General features: G+C 44.0%; 1 protein-coding gene across 1 annotated transcript in view; it reads left to right on the top strand.

Annotated features, from left to right (window-relative positions):
- The window catches only part of LOC110508253 (piezo-type mechanosensitive ion channel component 2), a 210,139-nt gene that overhangs the window by 118,824 nt on the left and 68,774 nt on the right, over positions 1 to 22,541 (top strand). The window contains exons 26-33 of the mRNA XM_090225642.1: positions 3,758 to 3,903; positions 6,647 to 6,736; positions 10,971 to 11,069; positions 11,840 to 11,916; positions 17,430 to 17,536; positions 17,736 to 17,834; positions 19,384 to 19,504; positions 20,435 to 20,509. Coding sequence (XP_090081768.1) covers positions 3,758 to 3,903; positions 6,647 to 6,736; positions 10,971 to 11,069; positions 11,840 to 11,916; positions 17,430 to 17,536; positions 17,736 to 17,834; positions 19,384 to 19,504; positions 20,435 to 20,509 — 814 coding nt within the window. The remainder of the gene's footprint in view (positions 1 to 3,757; positions 3,904 to 6,646; positions 6,737 to 10,970; positions 11,070 to 11,839; positions 11,917 to 17,429; positions 17,537 to 17,735; positions 17,835 to 19,383; positions 19,505 to 20,434; positions 20,510 to 22,541) is intronic.

Raw genomic sequence — 22,541 nt, 5'->3', positions numbered from 1 at the left:
GTGTTCTCCATCCGTCTTCTCCATATGTCTTCTCCATCTGTCTTCTCCATCTATCTTCTCCATCTGCTCCATCCCATCTTCTCCATCTATCTCCTCTCAATCTGTCTTCTCCATCCATCTTCTCCACCTGTCTTCTCCACCTGTCTTCTCCATCCGTCTTCCCCATCTGTCTTCTCCACCTGTCTTCTCCATCCGTCTTCCCCATCTGTCTTCTCCATCCGTCTTCCCCATCTGTCTGCTCCATCTGTCTTCTCCATCTGCTCCATCTGTCTGCTCCATCTGTCTTCTACACCCATCTTCTCCATCTGTCTTCTCCATCTGCTCCACCTGTCTTCTCCATCTGTCTGCTCCATCCGTCCTCTCCATCTGTCTTCTCCATCTGTCTGCTCCATCTGTCTTCTCCATCTGTCTTCTCACCTGCTCCATCTGGCTGCTCCATCCATCTTCTCCATCTGTCTGCTTTGTCTGTCTTCTCCATCAACCTTCTCCATCTGTCTTCTCCATCTGTCCTCTCCATCCATCTTCTCCATCCATCTACTCCATCCGTCTTCTCCATCTGTCCTCTCAATCTGTCTTCTCCATCCATCTTCTCCACCTGTCTTCTCCATACTTCTTCTCCATCTGTCTTCTCCATCTGCTCCATCTGTCTGCTCCATCTGTCTTCTCCATCTGCTCCGTCCATCCTCTCCATCTATCTTCTCCATTTGCTCCATCTGTTTTCTCCATCTGTCTTCTCCATCGTCCTCTCCATCTGCTCCATCTGTCTGCTCCATGTCTTCTCCATCTGTCTTCTACATTTGCTCCATATATCTTCTCCATATGTCTTCTACATTCATATTTTCCATCTGTCTACTCCATCTGCTCCCCTTGTCTGCTCCATCTGTCTTCTCCACCTGGCTTCTCCATCTGTCTTCTCCATCTGTCTGCTCCATCTGTCTGTTCCATCTGACTTCCCCTACCATATTGTCCATCTGTCCTCTCAATCTGTCCTCTCAATCTGTCTTCTCCATCCATATTCTCCAACCGTCTTCTCCATCTGTATGCTCTATCTGTCTTCTCCATCTGCTCTATCTGTCTGCTCCACCTGTTTTATCCATCTGTCTTCTCCATCTGTCTGCTCCATCTGTCTGTTCCATCTGACTTCCCCTACCATATTGTCCATCTGTCCTCTCAATCTGTCCTCTCAATCTGTCTTCTCCATCCATATTCTCCAACCGTCTTCTCCATCTGTATGCTCTATCTGTCTTCTCCATCTGCTCTATCTGTCTGCTCCACCTGTTTTATCCATCTGCCTTATCCATCTGTATGCTCTATCTGTCTGCTCCATCTGCTCTATCTTTCTGCTCCACCTGTTTTATCCATCTGCTCCATCTGTTTTCTCCATCTGCTCTATCTGTCTGCTCCACCTGTTTCATCCATCTGCTCTATCTGTCTTCTACATCCATCTTCTCCATATGCCTTCTCCATCTGCTCCACCTGTCTGCTCCACCTGTTTTCTCCATCTGCTCCACCTGTCTTCTACATCCATCTTCTCCATATGTCTTCTCCATCTGTCTTCTCCATCTGTCTTCTCCATCCACTCCATCTGCTCCATCTGTCTTCTCAATCTGCTCTATCTATCTGCTCCATCTGTCTTCTCATCTACTCCAACTGTCTGCTCCATCCATCTGCTCCATCTATCTTCTCCATCTGTCTGCTCTGTCTGTCCTCTTCATCAACCTTCTCCACCTGTCCTCTCCATCTGCTTCATCTGTCTGCTCCATCCATCTTCTCCATCCGTCTTCTCCATCTGTCCTCTCAATCTGTCTTCTGCATCCATCTTCTCCATCTGTCTTCTCCACCTGTCTTCTCCATCCGTCTTCTCTGTCTGAACCCTCTGCCTGCTCCATCTGTCTGCTCTATCTGTCTGCCCCATCTGTCTTTACCATCTGCTCCATCTGTCTGTTCCATCCATCTTCTCCATCCATCTTCTCCACCTGTCTTCTCCATCCGTCTTCTCCATCTGAACCCTCTGCCTGCTCCATTTGTCTGCTCCATCTGTCTTTTCCATCTGCCCCACTTGTCTACTCCATCTGTCTGCTCCAACTCTATTATCCATCTGCTCTGTCTGTCTTCTCCATCCGTCTGCTCCATCTGTCTTCTCCATCCATCTGCTCCACCTGTCTGCTCCATCTGTCTTCTCCATCTGCTCCATCTGTCTTCTACATCCATCTGCTCCATCTGTCTTCTCCATCTGCTCCATCCATCTGCTCCATCTGTCTTCTCCATCCATCTGATCCATCTGTCTTCTCCACCCATCTTCTCCATCTGTCTTCTCCATCCATCTGCTCAATCTGTCTTCTCCATATTCTCCATCTGTTTCATCCATCTGCTCCACCTGTCCTATCCATCTGCTTCATCTGTCTGCTCCATCCATCTTCTCCATCCATCTGTCCTCTCAATCTGTCTTCTCCATCCATCTTCTCCATCTGTCTTCTCCATCCATCTTCTCCATCTGTCTGCTCCATCTGAACCATCTGCCTGCTCCATCTGTCTGCTCCATCTGTCTGCCCCATCTGTCTTTTCCATCTGTTCCATCTGTCTTTTCCATCCATCTATCTTCTCCATTTCTCCATCTGTTGCTCTATCTGTCTCCTCCTTTCTGTCTTCTCCATTCATCTTCTCCATTTGTCTGCTCCATCTGCTCCACTTGTCTGCTCCATCTGTCTGCTCCAACTGTCTACTCCATCTGCTCCATCTGACTTCTCCATCCGTCTTCTCCATCTGTCTTCTCCATCCATCCTCTCCATCTGTCTTCTCCATCTTCTTCATCTGTCTGCTCCATCTGTCTTCGCCATCCATCTGCTCCACCTGTCTTCTATATCCATATTCTCTATCTGTCTTCTCCATCTGCTCCACCTGTCTTCTCCATTTGCTCCATCTGTCTACTCAATCTGTTTTCTCCATCTGTCTTCTCCATTCATCTTTTCCATCTGTCTTCTCCATCTGTTCCACTTGTCTGCTACATCTGTCTTTTCCATCTGTCTGCTCCATCTGTCTGCTCCATCTATATTCTCCATCTATATTCTCCATCTATCTTTTCCATCTGATCCATCCATCTGATCCATCTTCTCCATCCACCTGCTCCACCTGTCTTCTCCATCTGTCTTCTCCATCTATATTCTCCATCTATCTTTTCCGTCTGATCCATCCATCTGATCCATCTTCTCCATCCACGTGCTCCACCTGTCTTCTCCATCTTCTCCATCTGTCTTCTCCATCTGTTCCATCTGTCTTTTCCATCCTCTCCATCTGTTTGCTCCATCTGTATTTTCCATCCTCTCCATCTGTTTTCTCTGTCCTCTCCGTCCATCTGCTCCATCTGTCCTCTCCATCTTCTCGATCTGTCTTCTCCATCCATCTGCTCCATCTGTCTTCTCCATCTTCTCCATCTGTCTTCTCCATCCATCTGCTCCACCTGTCTTCTCCATCCATCTGCTCCATATGCCTTCTATATCCATCTTCTCCATCTGTCCCTCCATCTGCTCCATCTGTCTTCTCCATCTGTTCCTTCTGTCTATTCTATCCATCTTTTCCATCTGCCTTCTCCATCCGTCTTCTCCATCCATCTTCCCTGTCTGTCTACTCCATCTGCTCCATCTGTCTTCTCCATCCATCTTCTCCATCTATCTTCTCCATCTACTCCATGTGTCTGCTGGTTGTGCATTCTATGTCTGTCTGTCTGTCCGTGGCGTCTATAGCTGCGAATGGTGGTAAGAAGTGTGATCTGCCCAGCGACGAGGCTGGGATCATCTGGGACAGTATCTGTTTTGCCTTCCTGCTGTTGCAGAGACGCGTCTTCATGAGTTACTACTTCCTACATGTGGTGGCTGACATCAGGGCCTCACAGATACTGGCCTCCAGGTATACGCTTACTGTGTGTGTGTCTTCATTAAGCTAATCCTTTTTAAGCTTTTTGTTCAAACTACCTCCATTATACCAGCTAACTCTTTGTATGTGTTGTTACCCTGCTGTGGTACTGTGATGTCATCATGTATCTGTTGTTACCCTGCTGTGGTACTGTGATGTCATCATGTATCTGTTATCCTGCTGTAGCACTGTGATGTCATCATGTATATGTTGTTATCCTGCTGTAGCACTGTGATGTCATCATGTATCTGTTCTTACCCTGCTGTGGTACTGTGATGTCATCGTGTATCTGTTTTTACCCTGCTGTGGTGCTATGATGTCATCATGTATCTGTTGTTACCCTGCTGTAGGACTGTGATGTCATCGTGTATCTGTTTTTACCCTGCTGTGGTGCTGTGATGTCATCATGTATCTGTTGTTACCCTGCTGTAGTACTGTGATGTCATCATGTATCTGTGATGTCATCATGTATCTGTTGTTACCCTGCTGTAGTACTGTGATGTCATCATGAATCTGTTCTTACCCTGCTGTGGTACTGTGATGTCATCATGTATCTGTGATGTCATCATGTATCTGTTCTTACCCTGCTGTAGTACTGTGATGTCATCATGTATCTGTGATGTCATCATGTATCTGTTCTTACCCTGCTGTAGTACTGTGATGTCATCATGTATCTGTTCTTACCCTGCTGTGGTACTGTGATGTCATCATGTATCTGTTCTTACCCTGCTGTAGTACTGTGATGTCATCATGTATCTGTGATGTCATCATGTATCTGTTCTTACCCTGCTGTAGTACTGTGATGTCATCATGTATCTGTTCTTACCCTGCTGTGGTACTGTGATGTCATCATGTATCTGTGATGTCATCATGTATCTGTTCTTACCCTGCTGTAGTACTGTGATGTCATCATGTATCTGTTCTTACCCTGCTGTGGTACTGTGATGTCATCATGTATCTGTGATGTCATCATGTATCTGTGATGTCATCATGTATATGTTGTTACCCTGCTGTAGTACTGTGATGTCATCATGTATCTGTGATGTCATCATGTATATGTTGTTACCCTGCTGTGGTACTGTGATGTCATCATGTATCTGTGATGTCATCATGTATCTGTTCTTACCCTGCTGTAGTACTGTGATGTCATCATGTATCTGTTCTTACCCTGCTGTGGTACTGTGATGTCATCATGTATCTGTGATGTCATCATGTATCTGTGATGTCATCATGTATATGTTGTTACCCTGCTGTAGTACTGTGATGTCATCATGTATCTGTGATGTCATCATGTATATGTTCTTACCCTGCTGTAGTACTGTAATGTCATCATGTATCTGTTCTTACCCTGCTGTAGTACTGTGATGTCATCATGTATCTGTGATGTCATCATGTATCTGTTCTTACCCTGCTGTAGTACTGTGATGTCATCATGTATCTGTTCTTACCCTGCTGTGGTACTGTGAAGTCATCATGTATCTGTGATGTCATCATGTATCTGTTCTTACCCTGCTGTAGTACTGTGATGTCATCATGTATCTGTGATGTCATCATGTATCTGTTCTTACCCTGCTGTAGTACTGTGAAGTCATCATGTATCTGTGATGTCATCATGTATCTGTGATGTCATCATGTATATGTTCTTACCCTGCTGTAGTACTGTAATGTCATCATGTATCTGTTCTTACCCTGCTGTAGTACTGTGATGTCATCATGTATCTGTGATGTCATCATGTATCTGTTCTTACCCTGCTGTAGTACTGTGATGTCATCATGTATCTGTTCTTACCCTGCTGTGGTACTGTGATGTCATCATGTATCTGTGATGTCATCATGTATCTGTGATGTCATCATGTATATGTTGTTACCCTGCTGTAGTACTGTGATGTCATCATGTATCTGTTCTTACCCTGCTGTGGTGCTGTGATGTCATCATGTATCTGTGATGTCATCATGTATCTGTTTTTACCCTGCTGTAGTACTGTGATGTCATCATGTATCTGTGATGTCATCATGTATCTGTTGTTACCCTGCTGTAGCACTGTGATGTCATCATGTATCTGTTCTTACCCTGCTGTGGTACTGTGATGTCATCATGTATCTGTTTGTTACCCTGCTGTAGGACTGTGATGTCATCGTGTATCTGTTTTTACCCTGCTGTGGTGCTGTGATGTCATGTATCTGTTGTTACCCTGCTGTAGTACTGTGATGTCATCATGTATCTGTGATGTCATCATGTATCTGTTGTTACCCTGCTGTAGTACTGTAATGTCATCATGTATCTGTTCTTACCCTGCTGTAGTACTGTGATGTCATCATGTATCTGTGATGTCATCATGTATCTGTTCTTACCCTGCTGTAGTACTGTGATGTCATCATGTATCTGTTCTTACCCTGCTGTGGTACTGTGAAGTCATCATGTATCTGTGATGTCATCATGTATCTGTTCTTACCCTGCTGTAGTACTGTGATGTCATCATGTATCTGTGATGTCATCATGTATCTGTTCTTACCCTGCTGTAGTTCTGTGATGTCATCATGTATCTGTTCTTACCCTGCTGTGGTACTGTGATGTCATCATGTATCTGTGATGTCATCATGTATCTGTGATGTCATCATGTATATGTTGTTACCCTGCTGTAGTACTGTGATGTCATCATGTATCTGTTCTTACCCTGCTGTGGTACTGTGATGTCATCATGTATCTGTGATGTGATGATGTATGTGTGTGTTTCAGAGGGGCTGAATTGTTCCAGGCAACTATAGTGAAGGCAGTCAGAGCCAAACTGGAGGAAGAGAAGCAGTCTATGGAACAGCTGAAGAGACAGTAAGTCCATGTAACGGGGTGAGTGACTGGTTGCTGGGAAGTCAGGCGCAGGAGAGCAGAGATGGGTGGTAACAGCTTTAATATCCACCCTGGCCCAAAGGCACAGGAGAGCAGAGATGGGTGATACCAGCTTTAATATCCACCCTGGCCCAAAGGTACAGGAGAGCAGAGATGGGTGATAACAGGATAACTTTAATATCCACCCTGGCCCAAAGGTACAGGAGAGCAGAGATGGGTGATAACAGGAGAACTTTAAAATCCACCCTGGACCAAAGGTACAGGAGAGCAGAGATGGTTGATAACAGCTTTAATATCCACCCTGGCCCAAAGGTACAGGAGAGCAGAGATGGGTGATAACAGCTTTAATATCCACCCTGGCCCAAAGGTACAGGAGAACAGAGATGGGTGATAACAGGAGAACTTTAATATCCACCCTGGTCCAAAGGCACAGGCGAGACAGCACAAAGCACAACCACGGTAACATGAACCGGATTAAACAAAACAAACAAACCTAGGTTTGAAACAAACCTAGCGCAAGCCAGCCTGTAGTGTAACACCCTACACAAAGAACAGTTCCACACACAGACATGGGGGAAACAGAGGGTAATATACATTTAGTCTGATGAGGGAATGTGAACCAGGTGTGCGGGAAAACAAGACAAAACAAATGGAAAATGAAAGGTGTAGCAGCGATGGCTAGAAGACCGGTGACGTCGACCACCGAATGCCGCCCGAACAAGGAAAGGGACCGACTTTGACGGAAGTTGTGACAGTCCAGGTGTTTCTGTTCATTCACCGCTGCAGAAATTCATAACCATTTAAGGCACAGACTTTTCAGAGTTGGATTGGTGCAACGTGATATAAAGTACACTGGACCCTCTCCAATTTACCTACCGCCCTGACAGATCCACGAACAATGCAATCAGCATTGCACTTCACCCTGCCCTCACCCACCTGGACCAGAGGAATGCGTAGTGTGAGGATGCTGTTCATTGACTACAGCTCGGCCTTCAATACCATATTAGCTCATTAGAAAGCTCACGGCCCTAGTTCTCCTCCCTATGCAACTGGATCCTGGACTTCATGACAGGCCGCCCCCCCAGGTGATGAAGGTAGGCAACACTACTTCCTCATCACTGGTTCTCAACACGGGGGTCCCACCAGGGTGTGCCCTCAGTCCGTTCCTGTACTCCCTATATACCCACGACTGAGTGGCTTCACTCAGTTCCAACTCCATCATCAAGTTAGCTGACGACACGACAGTAGTAGGCCTGAATCACCAACAAGAACGACGGCGTGGTGCCAGGAAAACAACCTCTCTCTCAACATCTGCAAAACAAAGGAGCTGATTGTGGACATCAGGCGGAACCAGGCTGGACACGCCCCCCATCCTCATCAACAGGGGCCGCCGTGGACACGGTCAATAACTTCAAATTCCTCAGCGTCCACATCTCAGAGAAGCTGAAACAGTGTAACCACACGGACACCTTGGTGAAGAAGGTGACTCTTCAACCTCTGGATGCTGAAGAAATTCGGGCTGTCCCTGAGGGCCCTCGCAGTGTTCTACAGGAGCACCATCGAGAGCAAACTGTCAGGCTGCATCACAGCCTGGTACAGCAAACTCTACGGCGGCTGACCGCAAGGCTCTTCAGAAGGTGATACGTGCAGGCGAACAAACCATTGGGTCCACACTGCCTGTCCTCCAGGACACTTACAACACCAGGTGTCGCAGGAAGGCCAAGAAGATCATCAGGGACGTCAAAGCCACTCAAACCTGTTCTCCCCGCTTCCGTCACTCAGACGGGCAGTAAATTCTCCCTGACCTGCTGCTCCCACATGGACGGTCTTTCTCCTGTTGCAGTGGTTCATATGTATATTAGTATATATACAGTCAGGGCAAAATAGTATTTGATCCCCTGCTGATTTTGTACGTTTGCCCACTGACAAAGAAATTATCCGTCTATAATTTTAATGGTAGATTTATTTGAACAATGAGAGACAGAATAACAACAACAAAAATCCAGAAAAAACGCATGTCAAAAATGTTAGAAATTGATTTGCATTTTAATGAGGGAAATAAGTATTTGACCCCTCTGCAAAACATGACTTGGTACTTGGTGGCAAAAACCCTTGTTGGCAGTCACAGAGGTCAGACATTTCTTGAAGTTGGCCACCAGGTTTGCATACATCTCAGGAGGGATTTTGTCCCACTCCTCTTTGCAGATCTTCTCCAAGTCAGTAAGGTTTTGAGTCTGACGTTTGGCAAATCGAACCTTCAGCTCCCTCCACAGATTTTCTATGGGATTAAGTTCTGGAGACTGGCTAGGCCACTCCAGGACCTTAATGTGCTTCTTCTTGAGCCACTCCTTTGTTGCCTTGGCCGTGTGTTTTGGGTCATTGTCATGCTGGAATACCCATCCACGACCCATTTTCAATGACCTGGCTGAGGGAAGGAGGTTCTCACCCAAGATTTGACGGTACATGGCCCTGTCCATCGTCCCTTTGATGCGGTGAAGTTGTCCTGTCCCCTTAGCAGAAAAACACCCCCAAAGCATAATGTTTCCACCTCCATGTTTGACGGTGGGGATGGTGTTCTTGGGGGTCATAGGCAGCATTCCTCCTCTTCCAAACACGGCGAGTTGAGTTGATGCCAAAGAGCTCCATTTTGGTCTCATCTGACCACAACACTTTCACACAGTTGTCCTCTGAATCATTCAGATGTTCATTGGCAAACTTCAGACGGGCATGTATATGTGCTTTCTTGAGCAGGGGGACCTTGCGGGCGCTGCAGGATTTCAATCCTTCACGGCGTTGTGTGTTCACCAATTGTTTTCTTGGTGACTATGGTCCCAGTTGCCTTGAGATCATTGACAAGATCCTCCCGTGTAGTTCTGGGCTGATTCCTCACCGTTCTCATGATCTTGCATGGAGCCCCAGGCCGAGGGAGATTGACAGGTCTTTTGTGTTTCTTCCATTTGCGAATAATCGCACCAACTGTCGTCACCTTCTCACCAAGCTGCTTGGCGATAGTCTTGTAGCCCATTTCAGCCTTGTGTAGGTCTACAATCTTGTCCCTGACATCCTTGGAGAGCTCTTTGGTCTTGGCCATGGTGGAGAGTTTGGAATCTGATTGATTGCTTCTGTGGACAGGTGTCTTTTATACAGGTAACAAACTGAGATTAGGAGCACTCCCTTTAAGAGTGTGTTCCTAATCTCAGCTCGTTACCTGTATAAAAAACAACTGGGAGCCAGAAATCTTTCTAATTGAGAGGGGGTCAAATACTTATTTCCCTCATTAAAATGCAATTTACAACATTTTTGACATGCGTTTTTCTGGATTTTTGTTGTTGTTATTCTGTCTCTCACTGTTCAAATAAACCTACCATTAAAATTATAGACTGATCATTTCTTTATCAGTGGGAAAACATACAAAATCAGCAGGGGATCAAATACATTTTTCCCTCACTGTAGTATATAGTATATATAGTATGTATATTAGTATATAGTATATATAGTATGTATATATAGTATATAGTATGTATATTAGTACTAAATTAACTGCTATATCTATGTCATTCCCCCAAATGGTCACTCCCCCCATCGTCATTCCCCCCCCCCTCCCCCCCATGGTCATTCCACCCCCAAAGTCATTCCCCCCATGGTCATTCCCCCCTTATGGTCATTCCCCTCTATGGTCATTCCCCCCTATGGTCATTCCCCCCCTATGGTCATTCCCCCCCTATGGTCATTCCCCCCCTATGGTCATTCCCCCCCTATGGTCATTCCCCCACCCCATGGTCATTCCCCCACCCCATGGTCATTCCCCCCCTATGGTCATTCCCCCCCATGGTCATTCCCCCACCCCATGGTCATTCTCTCTCCCCCTTATCTCTCTTTATCTCTCTCTCCACCCCACCCCCTCTCTATCTCCCCCTTTCTCTTCACCACCCTCTCTCTCTATCTCCCCCCTCTCTCTCTCTACACCCAACCTCCCTCTTTCTATCTCCCCCTCCCTCTCTCCACCCCACCCCCCCTCTCCCCCCTCTCTCTATCTCCCCCTCTCTCCACCCCCTCTCTTTCTATCTCCCCCTCTCTCTCTATCTCCCCCATACCCCACCCCCTCTCTCTCCACCCCCTCTGTCTCCCCCTCTCTCCCTCCCTCTCTCTCTCTCTCTCTCTCCACCCCCCTCTCTCTCTTTTTATCCTCCACCCCCTCTCTCTCTCTCTTTCTCAGGATGGACCGTATAAAGCAGCGCCAGGAGAAGTTTAAGAGAGGGAAGAAGATGTTGAGCCAGGAGTCAGGAGACAGAGAGAACCCCATCCATCTACAGGAGTCTGGAGACAGAGAGAACCCCATCCTTGAACAGAAGTCTAGAGACAGAGAGAACCCCATCCTTCCACATGAGTCTGGAGACAGAGAGAACCCCATCCTTCCACAGGAGTCAGGAGACAGAGAGAACACCATCCATCCACAAGAGTCTGGAGACAGAGAGAACCCCATCCTTCCACAGGAGTCTGGAGACAGAGAGAACCCCATCCTTCCACAGGAGTCTGGAGACAGAGAGAACCCCATCCTTCCACAGGAGTCAGGAGACAGAGAGAACACCATCCATCCACAAGAGTCTGGAGACAGAGAGAACCCCATCCATCTACAGGAGTCTGGAGACAGAGAGAACCACATCCTTCCACAGGAGTCAGGAGACAGAGAGAACCCCATCCTTCCACAGGAGTCTGGAGACAGAGAGAACCCCATCCTTCCACAGGAGTCTGGAGACAGAGAGAACCCCATCCTTCCACAGGAGTCTGGAGACAGAGAGAACCCCATCCTTCCACAGGAGCAGCAGGGTGAGGGGGAGGATGAGGATGACAATGGTGTTGTTCTCATGGAATGTTTAGGAAACCTTGGAATAGATTTTCATACACTCACCATCATTATATGAAATAATCACTGTAAGCAATGTTGTGGTACTGGTGCTTATGTTTAAAAAAATGTTTTTAAACATACTTATAAAGAAAAATAGTTGTTTAATTTTTTCACGAGCTCTGAATGAAGCATTGATCTACCTGTGAAACTATTTGTATTTTAGGAGCAGAGCGAGAGAGAGAGAAAGAACAAAAACAAGAACAATCTAAGACTAAAAAAAAGCGGTGGTGGCAGCCTTGGGTTGACCACGCCTCCAGTAGGTTGACCACGCCTTTTTTTTCTTCCACTCTGATTGGCTATTGTGTCCTTGACCAGAACTCACAGAGGATTTCCATACTGCACCTGGGCTCCAGACGACCTGAAAACATTCCGTCATGACCTCAGTCCTTTTCTGACTCTATTTAAGGCCCCTTGTTTGATTGATTGATCGATTTGTTTATTGGTTGATTGATTGGTTGGTTAATTGATTGATGAACCCCAAAACATCAGAAATATACAGGCAGGATGCTGTTCTGATTTCCTTTAATGAAATAAGACAATATGCCTCAACTAATGGCAATGAAATCATGTATTTGTGCATAAAATGGGGCCTTAAAGAGACAGAATATTCCACTGAGAGAAAATACAACAACTGATGCCTGTTATGTTTTGGGGTGTGGTTCTTAGGAGGCCACAGTAGGGAATCTCTCATTGTGAAATAATGTATTAATTCAACAGAGATAAAATGTATCTCCCCTTTCTCTTCCTGGAAAGAGGGTGAAGAATTCTATCTCTGTTCTAGTTCTTATCATCAACAGACCACAAGAGAAAAAAATCCAGAGCAATATAATACACACCTGAAATAGGCTTAAATATCGCAATGATAAAATCAATAAGGCTGAAAAGCTTTTCAAAAGCTTTTTCTAGTCACAGATCCGTACCTAAAATCTTCCACAGTTCTTCTCTGTGGTGGCCTGTTTCTGAATTGAATAGATTTTTTTTTGCATCATCCCCTGTTGTTTCATTCCTTATATTATTTATCCCGTGAACATCCCATTTCTATATTCAGAAATGATTCAGACCACTTGACTTTTCCCACATTTTGTTACGTTTACAGCCTCATTCTAAAACGGGTTGAGCTGTTTTTCTTCCTCGTCAATCTACACACAATACCCCTTAATGACATCACAATACCCCTTGATGACATCACAATACCCCTTAATGACATCACAATTCCCCATAATGACATCACAATTCCCCATAATGACATCACGTCGCTGCACAGCTATTTTCAGGTCTCTCCAGAGATGTTCGATCAGGTTCAAGTCCGGGCTCTGGTTTGGTCACTCAAGGACATTCAGAGACTTTTCCCGAAGCTGTTTGTCTTGGTTGTGTGCTTAGGTTCGTCCCGTTGGAAGGTGAACCTTCACCCCCAGTCTGAGGTCCTGAGCACTCTGAAGCAGGTTTTCATCAAGGATCTCGCTTTACTTTGCTCCGTTCATCTTTCCCACGATTCGGACAATTCTCCCAGTCCCTGCAGATGAAAAACATCCCCACAGCATGATGCTGCCACCACCATGCTTCACCGTAGAGATGGTGCCAAGAGTCCTCCAGACGTGACGCTTGGTATTCAGGCCGAAGAGTTCAATCTTGGTTTCATCAGACCAGAGAATCTTGTTTCTCATGGTCTGAGAATCCTGTAGGTGCCTTTTGGAAAACTCCAAGCGGGCTGTCATGTGCCTTTCACTGAAGAGTGGCTTCCAGCTGGCCACTCTACCATAAAGGCCTGATTGGTGGAGTGCTGCAGAGATAGTTTCCTTCTTGAAGGTTCTCCCATCTCCACAGAGGAACTCTGGAGCTCTGTCAGAGTGACCAGGGGGGTTCTTGGTCATCTCCCTGACCAAGGCCCTTCTCCCCCGATTGCTCAGTTTGGACGGGTGGCCAGCTCTAGGAAGACTCTTGGTGGTTCCAAACTTCTTCCATTTAAGAATGATGGAGGCCACTGTGTTCTTAGGGACCTTCAATGCTGCAGACATTTTTTGGTACCCTTCCCCAGATCTGTGCCTCGACACAATTCAGTAATGTTGTAGAAACATCTCAAGGATGATCAATGGAAACAGGATACACCTGCGCTCAATTTAGAGTCTCATGGCCAAGGGTCTGAATAGTTATGTCAATAAGATATATGTTTTTTAAATTTGTAATAAATTTTTTTTTAATTCTAAAATACTGTTTTCAGCTTTGTCATTATGTGTGTAGATTGATGAGGATTTTTTCATTCAATCCATCTTAGAATATGTTATATACGTCATGACTCTCCTGACGATCGGAAGGATCAGGTTACAGTGGGTCCTCTCTACAGCTCTCTCTCGTAGAGGGGGAGTGTCATGACTCTCCTGTGACGATCGGAAGGATCAGGTTACAGTGGGTCCTCTCTACAGCTCTCTCTCGTAGAGGGGGAGTGTCATGACTCTCCTGACGATCGGAAGGATCAGGTTACAGTGGGTCCTCTCTACAGCTCTCTCTCGTAGAGGGGGAGTGTCATGACTCTCCTGTGACGATCGGAAGGATCAGGTTACAGTGGGTCCTCTCTACAGCTCTCTCTCGTAGAGGGGGAGTGTCATGACTCTCCTGTGACGATCGGAAGGATCAGGTTACAGTGGGTCCTCTCTACAGCTCTCTCTCGTAGAGGGGGAAGTCTGCTGTTTTATGTTGGCTATAAAATACGCTGCCTATATGCTCTGTAGTGTTCAAGGTTGGAATGTTAACTGTGGAACACAGAGAGACCCTTGGACATCAAAAGTTGGAATAATTAAACAATATTTCTATTTTTGAGAATGTGGGAGTGGTTCGTGGACACTTATGGGACAGTCATGAATTTCCACTTCCTGTTTGGAAATTTGCCTGCCCTATGAGTTCTGTTATACTCACAGACATAATTCAAACAGTTTTAGAAACGTCAAAGTGTTTTTTATTCAATAGCAATAATAATATGCATATATTAACAATCTAGGACAGAGTAGGAGGCAGTTCACTATGGGCACGCAATTCATCCAAAGTGAAAATACTGCCCTCTATCCCTAACAGGTTTAATGGACAGTCATGACGAGTGTGTTTGATTTGGTGACCTCATGAAGAACAGGAAACACACATAACTGTATCTCTTAACTTGTTGCGTCGAGCAAACCCGTATCCGGGAGCGTAATCATAGCCTCAAGCTCATTACCATAACGCAACGTTAACTATTCATGAAAAGCGCAAATGAAATGAAAGAAATATGCTAGCTCTCAAGCTTAGCCTTTTGTTAACAACACTGTCATCTCAGATTTTCAAAATATGCTTTTCAACCATAGCTACACAAGCATTTGTGTAAGAGTATTGATAGCTAGCATAGCATTAAGCCTAGCATTCAGCAGGCAATATTTTCACAAAAACAAGAAAAGCATTCAAATAAAATAATTTACATTTGAAGAACTTCGGATGTTTTCAATGAGGAGACTCTCAGTTAGATAGCAAATGTTCATTTTTTCCAAAAAGATTATTTGTTTAGGAGAAATCGCTCCGTTTGGTTCATCACGTTTGGCTAAGAAAAAACCCTGAAAATTCAGTCATTACAACGCCAAACTTTTTTCCAAATTAACTCCATAATATCGACAGAAACATGGCAAACGTTGTTTAGAATCAATCCTCAAGGTGTTTTCACATATCTATTCGATGATAAATAATTTGTGGTAGTTGGGTTTCTCCTCGGAAGCAAACAGAAAAATACACGCAGATGGAGATTACGCAATAATTGCGACGGAGGACACCAAGCGACCACCTGGTATATGTAGTCTCTTATGGTCAATCTTCCAATGATATGCCTACAAATACGTCACAATGCTGTCGACACTATGGGGAAACGACAGAAAGTCTAAGCTCATTCGTGACCCATACACAGCCACATAAGGACTCATTGAAACACAGCGCCTTCAAAATCTGGGGGCACTTCCTGTTTGAAATTTCATCTTGGTTTCGCCTGTAGCATCAGTTCTGTGGCACTCACAGACAATATCTTTGCAGATTGGAAACGTCAGAGTGTTTTCTTTCCAAAGCTGTCAATTATATGCATAGTCGAGCATCTTTTCGTGACAAAATATCTTGTTTAAAACGGGAACGTTTTTTTTATCCAAAAATTAAAAGAGCGCCCCCTATATCAAAGAAGTTAAAGTGTCAATTTCCCAGCTGTCAGGTTTACATCTAGATGTTGGACAAAATTAATGAGTAAATATTAAACTATTTGTGGGAAGATGTAATGTGATGTTGGCTTTCTAAAGGTTTAACTAGTGAGGCCGAACATTACATCAGGTGTCATGGAATCGCCCTAAAACCACTTCCTACAGAATGTACATTAAGTCAGAGAACACCGGGACGGAGTCCCCATGTTGGAATGGCTACAATTCTATAGACCATTAGACTATGTGTAGTTTTGGCTACACGGCTGGAAATGGTTAAACTCTGAGACTATTGATCACTACAGAATAAGAGCAAATCCTAGACGTAGAATTACTAGTCTGTAGCTGGAGATTACATAAGTCTAGTACGAGAATACCGACAACCGCGGAAGCATCTATCTATGCAACGACCAATATCTAGGCCTGACGTATCCATTACAACAGATACTAGCCAGAGCAGCATAGAAAGCTACAACTTCGAAAGACATTGTGACTTCTGGGGAAGATACCCAGAGACTCTCTGATGAACTGACTCTCCAGCAGACTGACCAGCGTTTCCAACAGAGAAGACAACAACAGCATACAGGTGTAAATATAAACACATTGCAATTATTTTCGAATGAGCGGCCGTTCATGTGCAAAGGATTAGCATTTCAATGAATATAATTATAGACTGTGTGTAGTGAATCCCTTTTGTCTTTTCCGCTCTTTCTCAGTCCCCACCCCTTTCCTTTGTCTACCAAGCCTTCATATCGGCTTCAGCCGCTAAGGACTTTTTCTTTGTATCATCCAGTAACCCAAATATCTACTGTTGGTTTGTTATGTGATTCTGTGTGATTATTTAATTAGTTAGTAAATAAATAATTAAGCCAATTTGAATATCGATGATTCATGATTTAGGCTAGGGTTCGTGCAGATATCCAAGGGTTTGCGACGTTCAGTAACGAGAACTGATGAGGTAATAATGCATTAATAGAAGACTGTAATTGATAAGATAATAAAATATCTGAAGAGTTATATTCGGGAAATTGACACTCTATAAACAAAAAAAATTCTGTGGTGCCCCTGACTTCCTAGTTAATTAAAGTTACATGATTAGTTTAATCGTATAATTAAATTACAGATAGAGAATGTTATTTTATCAAATCAAATCTTCACATTTAATGAGTCACAGACACGACAGCTGTAACGTAACAAAATGTGGAAAAGGCGAAGGGGTCTGAATACTTTACGAATGCACTGTATTACCCAGCATCCTTTACTCCTGTTCCCCTACTGTGGCTCTTCTGTTCAAGGACATAATTCCGTTTCACCAATTACAATACTTTTAAAGTCTCTGCCCAAGTCACCTCAAACCTGTGCCATGTCTTACCAAACAAACTAATGCAATTATTCTGTGTCTAACTTTGTGTGTGTTTTCCCTGCCCTCATCAACTTCATCCCACTAGTAGGCTTTTTGAATCAAACCAACTTCTGCTGCCTCACATTTACCTAGTTTTACACCCCAAAGCATCACCTGCTTTTCAAACCCTTTCCTCCAGTTAATATTAACAGCACCTTCCTCTCTACTCATCAGTGGTGAGGAGTGGAGATTATTACTTGTTTGAAACCGACAGTGAAGAAGAGGAGGAAGAGTTGGAAAGAAGAGAGGGTCTACTGCCTCCCAAGAAGTCGGCGTTTCAGGTGAGGAATAGAACAACGGCAAAGTAGTTACTGGTATTACCGGTATGTGAAATATTATATTGTATTTATTGTTCAGTTTAGTTTAAGATAATCTGTTGCTAGTTGGAAAATGTCTTCTTTCTGCTCTGACACTTTCTTCAATATAATCTAATTCTGTTTTCTACTAACTCTCCCACCACCCTTTGTCCCTCCTCTTCAGCAAGCTATTGGGAAGTTTGCCTCAGCCCTTATAGCTCTGCCCAGATCTATCATTAAACTTCCAAAAGCCATCTTTCAGTATGTAATCAGGGCAGCCAAGGTACAAAAACAATAGATTCAGCATCTCCTCTTACCATAGCCTGTGAGACCGTATCCTCAGTCTGTGTAGTCTGTATCCTGTGTCCTCAGCATGTGTAGTCTGTATCCTCAGCATGTGTAGTCTGTATCCTGTGTCCTCAGCATGTGTAGTCTGTATCCTCAGTCTGTGTAGATTGTATCCTGTGTCCTCAGCATGTGTAGTCTGTATCCTCAGTCTGTGTAGATTGTATCCTGTGTCCTCAGCATGTGTAGTCTGTATCCTCAGTCTGTGTAGACCGTATCCTGTGTCTCAGCATGTGTAGTCGGTATCCTCAGTCTGTGTAGACTGTATCCTGTGTCTCAGCATGTGTAATCTGTATCTCAGCATGTGTAGTCTGTATCCTGTATCTCAGCATGTGTAGTCTGTATCCTGTATCTCAGCGTGTGTAGTCTGTATCCTGTATCTCAGCATGTGTAGTCTGTATCTCAGCATGTGTAGTCTGTATCCTGTATCTCAGCATGTGTAGTCTGTATCTCAGCATGTGTAGTTTGTATCCTGTATCTCAGCATGTGTAGTCTGGATTCTGTATCTCAGCATGTGTAGTCTGTATCTCAGCATGTGTAGTCTGTATCCTGTATCTCAGCATGTGTAGTCTGGATCCTGTATCTCAGCATGTGTAGTCTGTATCTCAGCATGTGTAGTCTGTATCTCAGCATGTGTAGTCTGTATCCTGTATCTCAGCATGTGTAGTCTGTATCCTGTATCTCAGCATGTGTAGTCTGGATCCTGTATCTCAGCATGTGTAGTCTGTATCTCAGCATGTGTAGTCTGGATCCTGTATCTCAGCATGTGTAGTCTGTATCTCAGCATGTGTGGTCTGTATCCTGTATCTCAGCATGTGTAGTCTGGATCCTGTATCTCAGCATGTGTAGTCTGTATCTCAGCATGTGTAGTCTGTATCCTGTATCTCAGCATGTGTAGTCTGGATTCTGTATCTCAGCATGTGTAGTCTGTATCTCAGCATGTGTAGTCTGTATCCTGTATCTCAGCATGTGTAGTCTGTATCCTGTATCTCAGCGTGTGTAGTCTGTATCCTGTATCTCAGCATGTGTAGTCTGTATCTCAGCATGTGTAGTCTGTATCCTGTATCTCAGCATGTGTAGTCTGGATTCTGTATCTCAGCATGTGTAGTCTGTATCTCAGCATGTGTAGTCTGTATCCTGTATCTCAGCATGTGTAGTCTGGATTCTGTATCTCAGCATGTGTAGTCTGTATCCTGTATCTCAGCATGTGTAGTCTGGATCCTGTATCTCAGCATGTGTAGTCTGTATCTCAGCATGTGTAGTCTGTATCCTGTGTCCTCAGCATGCCATTTAACCCAACCCCTCTGAATCATTCCTTTGATTGAATTGAATCCTAACTTGAAATCAGTTTGTGTTTCTCACGTTTTCGTACAAATCTTCTGTCAGCATCAACAGATAGTTGGAGTTAAGCATACACATCTCAAATTAGGATCCGTCTCTTTATGTTCAAACTCTAACATTGTGCTTCCTGTACTGTACTGTCCCAGTTTGTCTACCATGTCTGGATAACAGACTCCAAGACAGCCATGAAGAAACGAAGCAAAGAGAAGAACAAGTTCTGGAAGAGGTACACCAAGAGAGACAAACACAAAAAGGACAAGATGGATGGTGAGTGTGGGTTCTGGAAGAGGTAGACCGAGAGAGACAAAAACAAAAAGGACAAGATGGATGGTGAGTGTGGGTTCTGGAAGAGGTAGACCAAGAGAGATAATCACAAATTATGAACCAGGTACACCAGGAGACAAACACAAGAAGGAAGTTAATCAGGAGTAGGGTTGTAAAAGTCGGGTAACTTTCCAAAAATGACCAGGTTTTCCAGAAACCCCGTTTGGAGGATTCCTCGATGTTCTGCTTATTCCATCCTGATTCCAAGAGTATTCCAACCTGGATTTGTGGAAAAAACCTGTGAATTTTGGTAAAGTTAGCAGAATTATGCAAGCCTAATCGGAAGAGTAAGCCAGAGTCAGTGGTATAAAGAAGCATACACACTATATTCTTGATTGCCAGTCTATTCATAATGTAAGTAATGTACTGTGGAGGTCTTCAGCCCTATCAAAAGAGGCTTGGTTGTGAAAAGGCAGGGTGAGAGTGGGCAGCCCAGACGTGTACCCCAGAATATAATCTAGTAGAACGGGTGCTTACTGCTCATACATGCACAGTAATTATAATCCAAATCTACTCTGTTATATGTGCATTAAGTTATTGTATCATTGTGTTATTCTCTGTAAGTTATTGTTTTGTTGTTATTGTTTTGTTGTGTTATTCTCTGTAAGTTATTGTTTTGTTGTGTTGTCCTCTGTAAGTCATTGTTTTGTTGTGTTATTCTCTGTATGTTATTGTTTTGTTGTTATTGTTTTGTTGTGTTATTCTCTATACGTTATTGTTTTGTTGTGTTATTCTCTGTATGTTATTGTTTTGTTGTTATTGTTTTGTTGTGTTATTCTCTGTAAGTTATTGTTTTGTTGTGTTGTCCTCTGTAAGTCATTGTTTTGTTGTGTTGTCCTTTGTAAGTTATTGTTTTGTGTTGTTATTCTGTAGGTCATGTGACTATAGAGTTCGGAGAGACAGAGGAAGATCAGAAGGGAGGAGAGGAGAAAAAGTCTGATGGACCAGGTGGGTGCCACAGCCCCTTTGAAATACTGTAGTATATTGAAGCAATAAGGCCTGAATGCTGATTGGCTGACAGCCGTGGTATGTCAGACCGTATACCACGGGTATGACAAAACATTTATTTTTACTGCTCTAATTATGTTGGTAACCAGTTGATAATAGCAATAAGGCACCTCTGGGGTTTGTGGTATATGGCCAATATACCATGGCTAAGGGCTGTACTTCGCGTTGCGTCGTGTGTAAGAACAACCCTTAGCCGTGGTATATTGGCCATATACCACACTCCTTCAGGTCTTATTGCTTCAATATACCATGGCTTTCAGCCAACAGCATTCATGAGCCAAACTACCCAGTTTATAGTTACAGTGCCTTGCGAAAGTATTCGGCCCCCTTGAACTTTGCGACCTTTTGCCACATTTCAGGCTTCAAACATAAAGATATAAAACTGTATTTTTTGTGAAGAATCAACAACAAGTGGGACACAATCATGAAGTGGAACGACATTTATTGGATATTTCAAACTTTTTTAACAAATCAAAAACTGAAAAATTGGGCGTGCAAAATTATTCAGCCCCCTTAAGTTAATACTTTGTAGCGCCACCTTTTGCTGCGATTACAGCTGTAAGTCGCTTGGGGTATGTCTCTATCAGTTTTGCACATCGAGAGACTGAACTTTTTTTCCATTCCTCCTTGCAAAACAGCTCGAGCTCAGTGAGGTTGGATGGAGAGCATTTGTGAACAGCAGTTTTCAGTTCTTTCCACAGATTCTCGATTGGATTCAGGTCTGGACTTTGACTTGGCCATTCTAACACCTGGATATGTTTATTTTTGAACCATTCCATTGTAGATTGTGCTTTATGTTTTGGATCATTGTCTTGTTGGAAGACAAATCTCCGTCCCAGTCTCAGGTCTTTTGCAGACTCCATCAGGTTTTCTTCCAGAATGGTCCTGTATTTGGCTCCATCCATCTTCCCATCAATTTTAACCATCTTCCCTGTCCCTGCTGAAGAAAAGCAGGCCCAAACCATGATGCTGCCACCACCATGTTTGACAGTGGGCATGGTGTGTTCAGGGTGATGAGCTGTGTTGCTTTTACGCCAAACATAACGTTTTGCATTGTTGCCAAAAAGTTCAATTTTGGTTTCATCTGACCAGAGCACCTTCTTCCACATGTTTGGTGTGTCTCCCAGGTGGCTTGTGGCAAACTTTAAACAACACTTTTTATGGATATCTTTAAGAAATGGCTTTCTTCTTGCCACTCTTCCATAAAGGCCAGATTTGTGCAATATATGACTGATTGTTGTCCTATGGACAGAGTCTCCCACCTCAGCTGTAGATCTCTGCAGTTCATCCAGAGTGATCATGGGCCTCTTGGCTGCATCTCTGATCAGTCTTCTCCTTGTATGAGCTGAAAGTTTTAGAGGGACGGCCAGGTCTTGGTAGATTTGCAGTGGTCTTCCATTTCAATATTATCGCTTGCACAGTGCTCCTTGGGATGTTTAAAGCTTGGGAAATCTTTTTGTATCCAAATCTGGCTTTAAACTTCTTCACAACAGTATCTCGGACCTGCCTGGTGTGTTCCTTGTTCTTCATGATGCTCTCTGCGCTTCTGAGACTATCACAGTGCAGGTGCATTTATACGGAGACTTGATTACACACAGGTAGATTGTATTTATCATCATTAGTCATTTAGGTCAACATTGGATCATTCAGAGATCCTCACTGAACTTCTGGAGAGAGTTTGCTGCACTGAAAGTAAAGGTGGCTGAATAATTTTGCACGCCCAATTTTTCAGTTTTTGATTTGTTAAAAAAGTTTAAAATATCCAATAAATGTCGTTCCACTTCATGATTGTGTCCCACTTGTTGTTGATTCTTCACAAAAAAATACAGTTTTATATCTTTATGTTTGAAGCCTGAAATGTGGCAAAAGGTCGCAAAGTTCAAGGGGGGCGAAGACTTTCGCAAGGCACTGTATATCCAAAACACATGTCAAAACCACATACATGGAGAGACCAACCTCGATTCAATTTAAA

Source organism: Oncorhynchus mykiss, chromosome 28 (genome assembly GCF_057628025.1).
Source record: "Oncorhynchus mykiss isolate SJ-2025 chromosome 28, ASM5762802v1, whole genome shotgun sequence".
In the NCBI taxonomy this organism is placed as follows: domain Eukaryota; kingdom Metazoa; phylum Chordata; class Actinopteri; order Salmoniformes; family Salmonidae; genus Oncorhynchus; species Oncorhynchus mykiss.
The sequence above is the reverse complement of the archived record's forward strand: the minus strand, read 5'-3'. Positions and strand labels throughout refer to the sequence as shown.